Genomic DNA, 13,751 nt, shown 5'->3' with positions numbered 1-13,751 from the left:
GTTGTATGCTTATTCTTGTTGGTTTCAATTCTTCAAGGTCTAGTTTAGCGTATAATGAATACGGCATTAAATTTATACTAGCACCTAAGTCTGCCAATGCTTCTATTCAACTAAGACTACCCAGAAAACATGGAATTGTGAAACTTCCTGGATCAGATAGTTTTTCTGGTATCTTATTCAACAGCACTGCTGAACAATTAGCATTCATAGTAACAGCCGAGAGTTCTTCCATTTTCTTTCTATTCGATATTAGATCTTTCAGAAATTTAGCATATTTAGGCATTCCTGAAATCACATCAATGAAAGGAAGATTTACATTTATCTGTTTAAACATATCGAAGAATTTGGATTGCTCAGCTTCAAGTTTCTCTTTTTTCAATTTACTTGGGTAAGGAAGTGGTGGTTGGTATGGTTTAACATAAGGTTTATCCTTAACTATATTATCTTCATTAACCTTTTCAACTACCGGTTCTGTTTCCTTATCTTGTTCAGGTTGTGGTTCTTGTGGAGTAGGAATAGCTTCATCAGAAGTTTCAGGTATTTCAGGTGGTTTAAGTGTTGTACCACTTCTTGTGGTAATGGCTTTAGCTGTTTCATTCCGGGGGTTAGCATTTGTATCACTAGGTAAACTTCCCGGTTTTCTTTCACCTATTAACCTTGCTAGGTTACTTACTTCTTGTTCCAGATTTTGAATAGAAGCTTATTGATTTCTAAATGCTTGAGCATTTTGTTCATTAGTTTGTTTTTGAGATGTGAAAAACTGCGTTTGAGTTTCAACTAGCTTTGTCATCATATCTTCTAAATTCGGCTTTTTATCATCGGTTTGTGGTGGTTTGTTTTGAAAATTAGGTCTTTGCTGATTGTAAGTATTGTTGGATACTTGTTGATTACTAGGACCTTGTTGGTTGTTGTATGGAACATTTCGATTATAATTCTGGTTTTGATTGTAAATCGGTCTTGGCGGTTGATAATTATTCTGATAATTATTTCCAGGCCTTTGGTTTATGTATGAAATATTCTCTCTTTGTTCCATTGTTAGTTCAATACTGAGACAATCTTTTGTCAAATGTGGTCCTCAACACTGCTCACAACTAATTCGTATTGAGTAGATATCCTTAGTCATCTTTTCCATTCGTCTCTCGAAAGCATCTATTTTTGCGGAAATGGAATCTAAGTCATGGCTAGAATCTGCTCTAGCTGCTTTAGATGATCTAACGATATCTTTTTCTTGGTGCCACTCATGTGAGTGGGAAGCAGTGTTATCAATAATTTTGTAAGCATCAGTTTCGGTTTTCTTCATAATAGAACCACCAGCTGCTATATCTATGTCTTTCCTTGTAGTGATGTCGCATCCTTGGTAGAATATTTGTACTATTTGACAGGTGTCTAAACCATGTTGCGGACATCCTCTTAATAACTTTCCAAATCTTGTCCACGCCTCATATAGAGTTTCATTTGGTTTCTGTGTGAACGTAACAATTTCTCCTTGAAGTCTTACGGCTTTAGATGCCGGAAAGAATTGTTTAAGAAATTTTTCAACTAAAACATCCCATGTATCAATCGCCCCTTCGGGTAACGATTCCAACCAATCTTTGGCTTCTCCCTTTAAAGTCATGGGAAATAACATGAGATATATCTGTTCATCCTCCACTTCTCTTATTTTAAATAGTGTGCAGATCCTATTAAAGGTACGAAGATGTTCGTTTGGATCTTCCTTCGGCGCACCACTAAATTGGCATTGATTAGTCACCATGTGTAGAATTTGTCCTTTGATTTCATAATCTGGTGCATTAATTTCAGAATGAGTAATTGCGTGACCTTGGCCAGTGCGTTTAGCTCTCATTCGGTTTTCCATACTTAAAGGTTCCAGATTTTCTATAATTGAATTTGTTGAATCTGAATCACTAGAAGATTCTGATTTAATGGTTCGTTCCTCAACAATCTCTGTTTGAATGATTGGTGGTTCCGGAGGAAAAATTAATGGTTTAGGATCTATGAATTGTCCCTGAATATTCTCCGGATTCTCAATTGTGAGGTCGGGTTCAAAAAATGGATTATCAGAAATTTGAATTGGAGTACTTGGTTGACTGGATGACGATTCTAAAGAAAATCAACGGCGACAATATTTGCTAAATGTCTTGATCTGGGTACAGGTGGTGAACGTACAAAAGGTGGTGAACGTCTTGCTCGGTGCATTCACTGAATATCCTATTAGTTTTTAAAAAGGAAAGAAAAATTATATAAGTTATCCAATTAATAGACTTTTCTGATTTTGCCCACGTTTCGAATAGCCAAAAGATGCAGCAGAGGGGCAGGATTCGTTTGGTCTCAATATAATTGAGTACTGTTTGGCTCCAATAACCCGGTCCACGTACAAATCCAACTATTACTACGAACCAGAAAATTTTGATGTCTATCAATTTAACCACTTAAATAAATTTTCGTAATTTTAAGAAATTTAGATAAGAAATAGAATAAAAATCTATGTCCTAAAACTAGAATTGCGAGAAATAAGAAAGAAAAAGAGCGCGTCGAAAAAGGTCGAAAAAGAAAAGATCGAAAAATAAAAGGCGTCAAAAAATAAGAAATAAAAAAAATGACTTATAGAACTTAAAAACACTCGACTAACCCAACCTTATTACTATCACTAACTTAAAATTATAATCGCAAATTGAGATTACTAATTGGAGTGATAATTGATACATAGGTAAAAGGCGTCGAAAATTAAAAATAAGAAAGTAGCGCGTTGAAACTTAAAAAGGAACTAAAAACTAAAAATTAAAGGTTGCGTCTAAAAATATTAAAGCTTAAAAGAAAAACTATATTCCAAATGGTAATAACTTAAAAATGTACTAAAACTTAAAAAGGCGTCGCAAAATTCTAAAGCACCTAAATCTTTGTCTAAAGAAAAAGCACTTAAGGGATTTTACGACAAAGCCTAAAAATCTAGAAATAAAAATAACTATGGCAAAAACTAAGTTTAAAACTAAATACGAGCGAAAAACACAAATATTACGCTAAAACAATTAAAAAGGTACAAAATATAAAAATATAATAAAAGTTGTAAAAAATTACAATTTTTATAAAAATATTATTTTTATATTATTTATTTTATAAAACTATTAATTTTATAAACTAATTAAACTAATTAAAACTAAATAAAACAAATTAAATAAATAAACTAAACTAATTAATAAATAAATAAAATCTATTTAGGGTTTTTAATTAAATAATAATAATAATAATAATTACACCGTAATTAATGCGATATTAGGGTTCTGTGTACCCGTGTCAGAGTGTCTCCGCGAGTCGCGGTTCTCAAAGCTGGAAAACTCCGCGAGTCGCGGGATTTCAAATTTCAGATCAGGTTGTTTCGTTTGACAGGTTCAATGTAATTATATATATATATATATATATATATATATATATATATATATATATATATATATATATATATATATATATATATATATATATATATATATATATATATATATATATATATATATATATTTTTAATAAATAAATAAAATATTTATATAATAAAAACTTATACTTAAAAACTAAAATAGAAATATTTTATAATTTTATAAATAAAAATCTTAAAACTAGATTTATATATATATATATTTTTTCTTTCGATTTTTTTTATGTTTTTAATAAAAACAAAATATTTAAATAAGACTTATATTTTTATAAAATAAAAATAAAGAAACTTTATAAAACTTAAATATTTAACAAACTCTTAAAAATATTTTTATATTTTTGTTTTCTTTTTATGTTTTTGAATATTTAAAACGTATTTTTATAAAAACGTATTTTATAAAAGTAAACTAAAAATAAATTTTTTTTTATTTAGCGTTGCGCTTCCGGCTTTTAAGCAAGAAATTGGGTTCCCCGGCAGCGGCGCCAAAAATACTTGATGTCAAAGCTAAGGGGTATAAAATACTATTAAATTTTACAAGGAAATACTATTAAATACGATACAATTTTACACAAGATATTTATTTATTTATAGAATGGATATACTTAAACTTTGCTACAACACTTATAGGCAGTGTACCTATTCGTACAGTAGTGTAGTTTTTAGTAAGTCCGGTTCGTTCCACAGGGAATCTTTTAAACAAGCTTAACGCTATATTAGTTTTATTTTATAAAAATACGAATATATATATAAGTAATATTATTATTTTAAAGGGGAGTTTTTACCGTTTAATGACCGGTTTATCGATTTTAAAACTTTAGTTGCAGTTAAAAGAAAATGTTAAATATTAAATAAATAAAAGACTTAATTTAAAGCGTAAAGTAAATAACGATAATGAAATTGCGATAAATAAAAGTGCGATAAAATAAACTTGCGATAATTAAAAAGTACGATAATTAAAAGTGCAATTAAATACAATAACAATAAAAGTGCGATAATTAGAAGTGCAATTAAATATAAAATAAAGGAAATTAAATATGAAATAAAAGAATTATGCATATTTAAACTTCCGTAATCATGATGTTTGACGTGTTGATTTTAGTTTTATGCCCATGGGTTAATTGTCCTTTGTCCTGGATTATTTAATATGTCCGTCTGGTTTTTGTCCATAACAGTCCATCAGTCATAAATATAAAGTGCGAGTGTCTTCGTCAAATTATCCTTATACCCGAAGTTAAATATTCTAACTAATTGGGGACTTAAACTGTAGCAAGATTTTAATACTTTGTTTAATAATTACACCCGGTTATCGACTGCGTGTAACCCAAGGTTTTAATACTTTGTTATCAATTATGCCAAGTGTCCTTGTACATAATTTCACCCCTGTTTTAATAATTCTAGTGACTATTAATCCATTCCCGTGTCCGGTTAAATGAACGATTATTCGTACATATAAATATCCCGCCCATCGTGTCCGATTGAGTGTATATGGTTATTTATAGGGACGTCCAATTGTAAATCTTTATATTTAAAATTAACAAACTATCATTTAGTTAAACAAATATAAAGCCCATTAATAGCCCATAGTCTAATTTCCACAAGTATCGTTCTTTTGTCCAAACCCCAATTATGGTACAAAGCCCAATTACCCAATTTTAGTAATTAGCCCAACATCATGATTACTTCGCTTTAAATAAGCATAATAATAACTTAGCTACGAGACATTAATGAAAATAATATAAACATAACTTACAATGATTAAAAATAGCGTAGCGTTACACGGATAGAATTTCGACTTACACCCTTACAACATTCGCTAACATACCCTTATTATTAGGATTTAAAATTAAAATTAAAATATAAATTATATATATATATATATATATATATATATATATATATATATATATATATATATATATATATATATATATATATATATATATATATATATATATATATTTACGTATATATTGTGAGAGAGATAGATTATGGATATTTTTACGATCAGAATGCGTTGCCTTTTATAGGAATTTTCGTCCAGGTGAGCTCCACGAGTCGCGGCCTTTTCCTTCTTTGAACTCCGCAAATCGCGGAGTTCGATTTTACAGCTCACACCATTTTGGAGCCTTTCTTGCCGACGAATTATTATATAAATATAATTTATATAATTTATATAATTAATTATATATTATATTATATTTATATACATAGTTAACTTGTAATTTTTAGTCCGTTGTGTCGAGCGTTGAGAGTTGACTCTGGTCCCGGTTCCGGATTTTTGAACGTCCTTGCGTACAATTTAATATCTTGTACTTTGCGTTTTGAATCTTGTACTCTTGTAATTTCGAGACGTTTCTTATCAATAATTGGAACCTCTTTGATTGTATTTTGTACTTTTGAGCTTTTTGGTCGTTTGCGTCTTCAATTCGTCGAATCTGTCTTTTGTCTTCACCTTTTATTATTTAAACGAATATCACTTGTAAATAGGATAATTGCAACTAAAAGCTTGTCTTTCTTGAGGAATAATGCTATGAAATATATGTTCGTTTTTAGCATTATCACCGACCCTGTTTGATGCTGAGGTCCATGGATTTTTTGCTGATTTTAGAGATGACTTTTCTAGATTTTTTCGTCAACCTACAGCTGGTCTGGACGACAACTTCTTGACCTAAATCAAGAAGCGCGTGTCTTTTTCGGAAGACTTTACTTCCTTTTAATGATGGAATTGATTCATCGTGTAGATCCATCTTTCTTTCGAATATATTACAGTAAATCGGGTAAAACTGATTAGTTTAGTCCAAAACAAAAGTACCTGCAATAAACTTGTACAGATATGTGATATATGTTTTAAAGAACTTGGTGAATTCTTCCCACACTCAGCTTTTATTTATTTCTTTCTTTGCCTTTTTATTCCCCTCTATTCCATTTTAAATGAATTCAAGCGTTTTGGGTTGTTTCTCAATTTATGTCTTTTCCAAGATAACAATAATTTTGGTAGTATCACCTAGTTTTATCGTTCATAAATATGTATAAACATGATTTTGAATTAATTTAGTTGAAAATTTTTCAAATTTTCATAAAATTTGGCAATTATACCAAGTGTAAACCCGAGAGAATTTATAACCCTTCCCCACACTTGAGATCTTGCAATGCCCTCATTTGCAAGAAATCAGTAAAAATTTAAATTCATGAGGGTGATTAGTGTAGAAAAATGATTAAAATTACCGAGTTTGCAAACATATTGTTGTTATTTCACATTTTATATTTTGCGTCTTGTCTTCAAAATTAGTAGCTTTTGCTGAACTTAATGACAGTCTTTGAAAGTGCGTTATTTTACCCTGTTTTGTACATAAGATAAACTACAAACATATATATATATTTTTGAAGTTTGGTATATTACCCCACTTTCAAAAATTTATAAAATCTAATGTTTTTTTTTGGCATACTTTAAATCAATAAAATTAAAAATAATGATAACAAAATTTATCGTCCCGCCCTCGGGTAAAGCAATTTCGGTTCAATGACCTAGTGTTTAACTCACGACGAATTTTAGAAATCATTTTTTTTGAACTTAATTATACAAAGTAAATTTTTGTTTTAAAATTACACAAAACTTAAATTTAAAAAGCATATTAATTTCATATAAAACCTACAAAACAAAAAAAAATTCAGAATGGGGGGAGAAAACTAGTTCTTTAGTGTCTGCTAGTGGAAAAGACCAATCGGATTCCATTCTCGGAATTACACGTGAAAAGAACAACTAACTCTAGACAGCATTTTATTTTTAGAACATTTTGAATCTCCCCACACTTAGGTAGCTGTGGTGTCAAAATTATGATTTACTTCATCGTTAATTTTTCTTGGACCATAATCAACTTGCATATCTGTGACTTTTGCTTTAAGCCATTGGTCGGATTCTTGTGTAATATCCACAAATTCAACTAATTTTGCCTTTTCTTTAGGCGACAGATTGGATACTAACCGGTTACATAACTTAAAGTTCCCCTTGGTTCTAGCATCGCGAATTCGTTTAATAAGTTTCTTCATTGAAATATTAATAACGGGATCATTTAATTTCGTATCAACAACGGGGTTCTTTGTTATCAGGTCATCATTAGGTGTTACTTCATTTTCCCCACACTTAGGCGTTTTATTATTGTTGAACACTACCATTGGAGTTGGTAAAACAACATGGTTCTTAGCAATCATTTTTGCTGGTTCAACCGTTTTGGTTGGTGGAGATTTAGACTTTCGAATCATAAAGGTGATTGATTTCTCATCATTACTAAGTGTCATTATACCCTTTCTTACATCAAATAATGCCCCGGTGGACGCTAAGAATGGTTGACCTAAAATTAGAGGAATGTTTGGGTCCTCTTCTATGTCAATGACAATGAATTCGACTAGAAAGGTTAAATTACCTACTTGAACGGGTAGGTTGTCAGCAATTCCAACTGGGTGCTTAATGGTTTGATCAAGGAGTCGAACACTCATATCTGTTGGACTTAACTCATCCACTCCTAATCTCTTATATAATGAAAGAGGCATAACACTCACACTTGCACCTAAATCTGCTAGTGCATCATACATGACACAGTCACTTAGTAGACAAGGAATAATAAATTCACCCGGATCACCTACCCTAGGTAGAGGTTTTGGTGGAACTGTCTTCACCGGGTTTACTTCTACGATTTTTGTTTCTTGCACTTTCTTATTCTTCTTCTTCTTCTTTTTTCCAAAGGTATCACAAACTTTATTACCTATCACTTGCTCATACTCAACTCCTTTTCTTGGAAACGGGATATGTGTTTTGTATGGTGCCACCACTGGCTTTACATACTCGGGTGGTGGTGGTGTTGTAACTTCTTCATTGTTACTCACATCTAAAACTTTCCCATCTTCTGGTGTTGGTTTTTCAGAATTTGTTTGTTACCATGTTAACATTTTCATTTCGAGGATTTACTTCATTATTACTCGGTAGCTTTCCTTGTTTCCTTTCACTCATCAATCTAACAAGAGTACCTACTTGTTTTTCTAGATTCAAAATGGAAGTTTGTTAAGTTCTAAATGACTGATCAAACCTCTCATTCGTTTGGGTTTGAGTTTCAATAAATTGTGTTTGAGATTCAACTAGCTTAAATACCACTTCTTCCAGATTTGACTTTTTCTTTTCGGTTTGTTGTGGTGGTTTATACAAGCCAGGTCTTTGTTGATTGAAAGTGTTGTTTTGAGTTGGTTGGTTATTCGGACCTTGTTGGTTGTATGAGTTATTATTGGGTCCATTTGGATTGTAAAGAATGTTTTGATTTCGATTAAAGTTTGGCCTTGGCAGTTGATAATTATTTCCCGGCCTTTGGTTTATGTAGGAAACATTCTCTCGTTGTTCCATCGTTTGCTCAACATTACAATCTTTCGTTAAGTGTTGTCCACCGCATTGCTCACAACTGATTCGTATTGCATGAATATCTTTAGTCATCTTTTCCATTCGTCTCTCAAAAGCATCTATTTTTGCGAAAACAGAATCAAAGTTATGGCTAGAATCGGCTCTAGCCGCTTTAGATGAATGAAAAATATCTTTTTCCTGATGCCACTCATGAGAGTGGGATGCTGTGTTATCAATGATCTTGTGAGCTTCGGTTGCGGTTTTCTTCATAATGGAACCACCAGCTGCTGTGTCGATGTCTTTTCGTGTGGCAATGTCGACGCCTTTATAGAAAATTTGCACTATTTGAAAAGTATCTAAACCGTGTTGAGGACATCCTCTCAACATCCTTCCGAATCTTGTCCATGCCTCATATAACGTTTCATTTGACTTTTGCACGAACGTGGCAATTTCTCCTTGAAGTCTCATGGCTTTAGATGCCGGAAAGAATCTTTGAAGAAATTTCTCAACTAAAATATCCCATGAGTCAATCGTTCCTTCAGGTAACAATTCAAACCAATCTTTGGCTTCTCCTTTTAAAGTCCATGGGAACAACATAAGATAAATAGTTTCATCCTCAACTTCTCGGATTTTAAATAGATTACAAATCCTATTAAAAGTTCGAAGATGTTCGTTTGGATCTTCTTTTGTTGTACCACCAAATTGGCACTGATTGGTGATCATGTGTAGGATTTGTCCTTTGATTTCAAAATCTGATGCTCTAACATCTGGCTGATTAATGGCGTGACCTTGGCCCATGCGTGTGGCTCTCATTCGGTCTTCCATACTTTGAGGTTTCGTTACTTTCATAATTGAATTTGTTGAATCCGAATCACTAGAAGATTCTGATTTAACTATTTGTGGTTCAGGATGAATGATTAGTGGTTCAGGATCTTGGAATTGTCCTTGAATATCCTCCGGATTCTCAGTTGATAAGTCGGGTTTAAAAAATGGATTATCGGAAATTTGAGTTGGAGAACTTGTTCGACTAGATGATGATTCTAAAGAAAAATCAACGGCAACAATATTGGCTAGATGCCTTGATCGAGTTACAGGTGGTGAACGTATGAAAGGTGGTGAACGTTTTGCTCGGTGGATTCACTAAATATCCTATTAGTTATAAAAATAAAAATTATATAAGTTATCAAATTAATAGACTTTTCTGATTTTGCCCACGTTTCGAATAGCCAATAGATGCAGCAGGTAGCCAGGACCCTTTAAATCGGAAGCCCACAACTCGCCACTAACAAATCTAACTATTACTACGGACCAGAAAATTTGGATGTCTATCAATTTAATCGCTTAAAATAATTTTTCGTTTGAAATTTTAGAGAAGAAATAGAAAATTCTATGTCCTAAAAACTAGAGCGTCGAGAAATAAGAAAGAAAAAGATTTCGTCGAAAAACGTCGAAAAAAATAAAAGGTCGAAAAATAAAAATAAGAAAGTAGCGCGTCGAAACTTAAAAGGGATTCTAAACGAAAAACGGCAATTACTTAAAATGATACTAAAATTTTAACACGGCGTCGCAAAATTTTAAGCCACCTAAATCTTAGTCTAAAGAAAAAAGCACTTAAGGGATTTTACGGCAAAGCCTAAAAAAATCTAAAAGTATAAAAATAACTATGGCAAAACTAAACTTAATACTAAAAGTTGTAACTAGAGTCTAAAAATCTAAAGGTAATAAAACTTAAATATTTTTTTTTATTTTATAGAAAAAATCTTAAAATATATATATATATATATATATATATATATATATATTTTTTTTTTTTAATTTTTTTTATAAAAAAAAATTTATTTTTATATTTTTTTTCTTTATTTTTTTTAACGATTTTAATATTTCTTTTTTTAATTTTTTTTTCTTTTTTTTTCACGAAATTAATAATTTTTTTTATTATTTTTTTTAAAAAACTTTTTTTAACTCATTTACTATTCATGAATAGTAAATGAAACGAAATTAATTAATTTACTATTCACATGAAAGCGACATGATAGAAATTATTAATTATAAGTTACATAATATACCCCTGAAGTATTTAATAAATACGACTTTTTAAAACTTTACGATTCAAATTTATTATTATATTATTATATTTTATTTTAATATTATTATATTATTATATTTATTAAATTATTATATTTAAATTAATATATCTTTAATCAATAAAAAACTAAAAAAAAACTTAAATACCCCGTGAAGACACAAAAAGTGTCCCCGACAGCGGCGCCAAAAACTTGATGTGTTCTAGAGGATGTGTATGAAACGGCTATCATTTTTATATTTATTTACTACAGGAAATTACCTAAATTAAACTAAAACAAAAAAGGCAAGTATACCTATCGTGTAATAATATAGCTAAGGTAAGGTCCGGGAGGTCGAACCGTGGACACTATTATTGGGTGTCTTACTAGGTCAAATTAGTTAATTAAGTAGTTAAACTAGATATAGTAATTATAGGTAACTTTGGAGGATTTACCGTTTAATGACCGGTTTTTCGATTTTATATTTTAACCGTACAGATAAATGATGATAATTAAAGTGCGTAAAATAAATAACAATATTAAAATTACAATAAATAAAATTGCGAGTAAATGAAAGTACGATGAGAAATACAATAAAAGAATTATGCCTATTTAAACTTCCGTAATCATGATGTTTGACGTTTTGATTTTAATTTATTATGCTGGGTTAATTGTCCTTTGTCCTGGATTTATTTGATACCTATCTGGTTTTTGCCCATAATAGTTCATCGGTCATAATTATAAAATGATCGTCAAATTAACCTTATACCCGAAGTCAAATATTCCAACTAATTGGGGATTCGAACTGTAACAAGGTCTTAATACTTTGTTAATAATTACACCAGGTTATCGACTGTGTGTAATCCACCCTTGTTTTAATTAGTCCATGATTATTAATTTACCCACTTGGCCAGAATGAATAATAAATTACCCAACCCAATTGATTAATTAAATGATTGTAAAAGATGTCATATAAACGTCACTAAATAGGACATGCATAATCATTTAATAATTATTAGATTAACTAATTTGAAGATAGGTTCGACAGACTCCAAAGAGTTGTCATTCGATTAGACAATACCCCCCATCTATTAATGGTCCATGGTCCAATGTCCACAAGTGTTGATCTTTTGTCCATACCCTAATTATGGTACAAAATCCAATAACCCAATCTTTAATATTTAGTCCAACATCATGATTACTTCGGCTCAAATAAGCATAATAATAATTTAGTTACGAGATATTAATTTAAAAAGGAAAAACATAGCTTACAGTGATTATTTATTGCGTAGCGTTACACGGACAGAATTCCGACTTAAAACCCGTAAAACATTCTTACAATAACCCAATTATTATTAAACTTAAATTAAAATTATAATTATAATTATATATATATTATGTTTATAGAGAAAAGAAAAGAGAAAAAGGTGTGTCTTTCTTCATTCTCCGTAGTCTCGTTTTATAGGCAAATGTTGATTTAAAATTTTCACTTATGACCCCTTAACTATGCTCAATTAACAACTTTTTATTATTTATTATTATTATTATTATGAATTATTTAAATATTATATTATATTCTTGTGCATAGTTGACTTGTACTTTCAGCTCCGTTGCGTCGAGCGTTGAAAGTTGGTTCATGTCTCGGTTCCGGATTTTCGAACGCCTTTTCGTATAATTTAATATCTTGTACTTTGCATTTTGCGGCTTGTACGTTTGTAATTTTTAGACGTTTCTCATCAATATATTGAACCACTTGGATTGTACTTTGTACTTTTTAGCTTTTTGGTCGTTTGCGTCTTCAAATCGTCGAATCTGCCTTTTGTCTTCACCTTTTATTATTTAAACGAATATCACTTGTAAATAGAATAATTGCAACTAAAATCTTGTCTTTCTTGAGGGATAATGCTATGAAATATGTGTTCGTTTTTAGCATTATCAGCCCGCATCAAGAAGAGCATACATATGCGCTACGATTTAACTTCAAGGTGACAAACAATGAGGCGGAGTATGAAGCGCTGCTAGCAGGAATGCGCATAGCCCGAGATATGGGAATCAAAAAGTTGCAAGCTTACGTGGATTCACAGCTTGTCGCCAATCAGATAAATGGTACCTTTGATGCCAACGCCAAATCCATGCAATCATACCTGGCTCTGGTTCATTCTCTCGACGACGCGTTTGTCGACTTCAGAATCAGCCAAATTCCAAGGAGCCAGAACAAGCAGGCAGATGTGCTCAGAAAATTGGCGGCCCTCACCTTCAATCACCTCGAAAAGAAAATATTAGTAGAGCAATCTTCACGAAGTCCACAGAACCCGAAACAACGATCGCATCTGTTGAAGAAGAAGAAGCGACCTGGATGACAGATATCATAGAATTCATGCGAATCGGATCTTTGCCCAAGGGAGAGAAGGAAGGTATGAAGATCAGGATGAAGGCACCAAACTACGAGTTGCGAGGGGAAATTTTATATCGAAAGTCCTGTTTAGATGCATCTCTGCGCTGCGTGGGACCTAAAGAGGCTGCCATGATCATTGATGATGTTCACAAGGGATCTTGCGGGTTACACTATGGGTGGAGGATAGTAACCGAGCGTATTAAGCGGCTAGGGTATTATTGGCCTCGAATGTACGCAGACACAGCTGAAAGGGTCAGAGTTTGCCAGGAATGTTAGTTACATGCACCCGTCAGCAGAGCGCCTCGACATCCCATGATACCTATTGTATCACCGTGGCCATTTTTTAAATGGCCATCGACATAGTGGGACCTTTCCCGAAGGGCGCAAGAAATGCCGAATACCTAGTGGTAGCCATCGACTTCTTCACCAAGTGGGTGGAAGCAAAGCCATTGCGCACCATTACCAGTAAGCAAGTTAGAGATT

At 31.8% G+C, this 13,751-nt stretch overlaps 1 protein-coding gene across 1 annotated transcript; it reads left to right on the top strand.

The window, feature by feature from the left end:
- The first annotated feature begins 13,229 nt into the window (after positions 1–13,229).
- Positions 13,230–13,544, top strand: LOC139863536 (uncharacterized). The gene has a single exon (XM_071852160.1). It carries the CDS (start codon positions 13,230–13,232, stop codon positions 13,542–13,544), a length of 315 nt encoding a protein of 104 aa, XP_071708261.1.
- The last annotated feature ends 207 nt before the right edge of the window (positions 13,545–13,751 follow it).

The sequence above is a fragment of the Rutidosis leptorrhynchoides genome, chromosome 8 (genome assembly GCF_046630445.1).
Source record: "Rutidosis leptorrhynchoides isolate AG116_Rl617_1_P2 chromosome 8, CSIRO_AGI_Rlap_v1, whole genome shotgun sequence".
Lineage (NCBI taxonomy): Eukaryota > Viridiplantae > Streptophyta > Magnoliopsida > Asterales > Asteraceae > Rutidosis > Rutidosis leptorrhynchoides.
The sequence above is the reverse complement of the archived record's forward strand: the minus strand, read 5'-3'. Positions and strand labels throughout refer to the sequence as shown.

Coding starts and splice junctions, on each gene's coding strand:
- LOC139863536 (XM_071852160.1), top strand. CDS start 13,230: ATGACAGATATCATAGAATTCATGCGAATCGGATCTTTGCCCAAGGGA.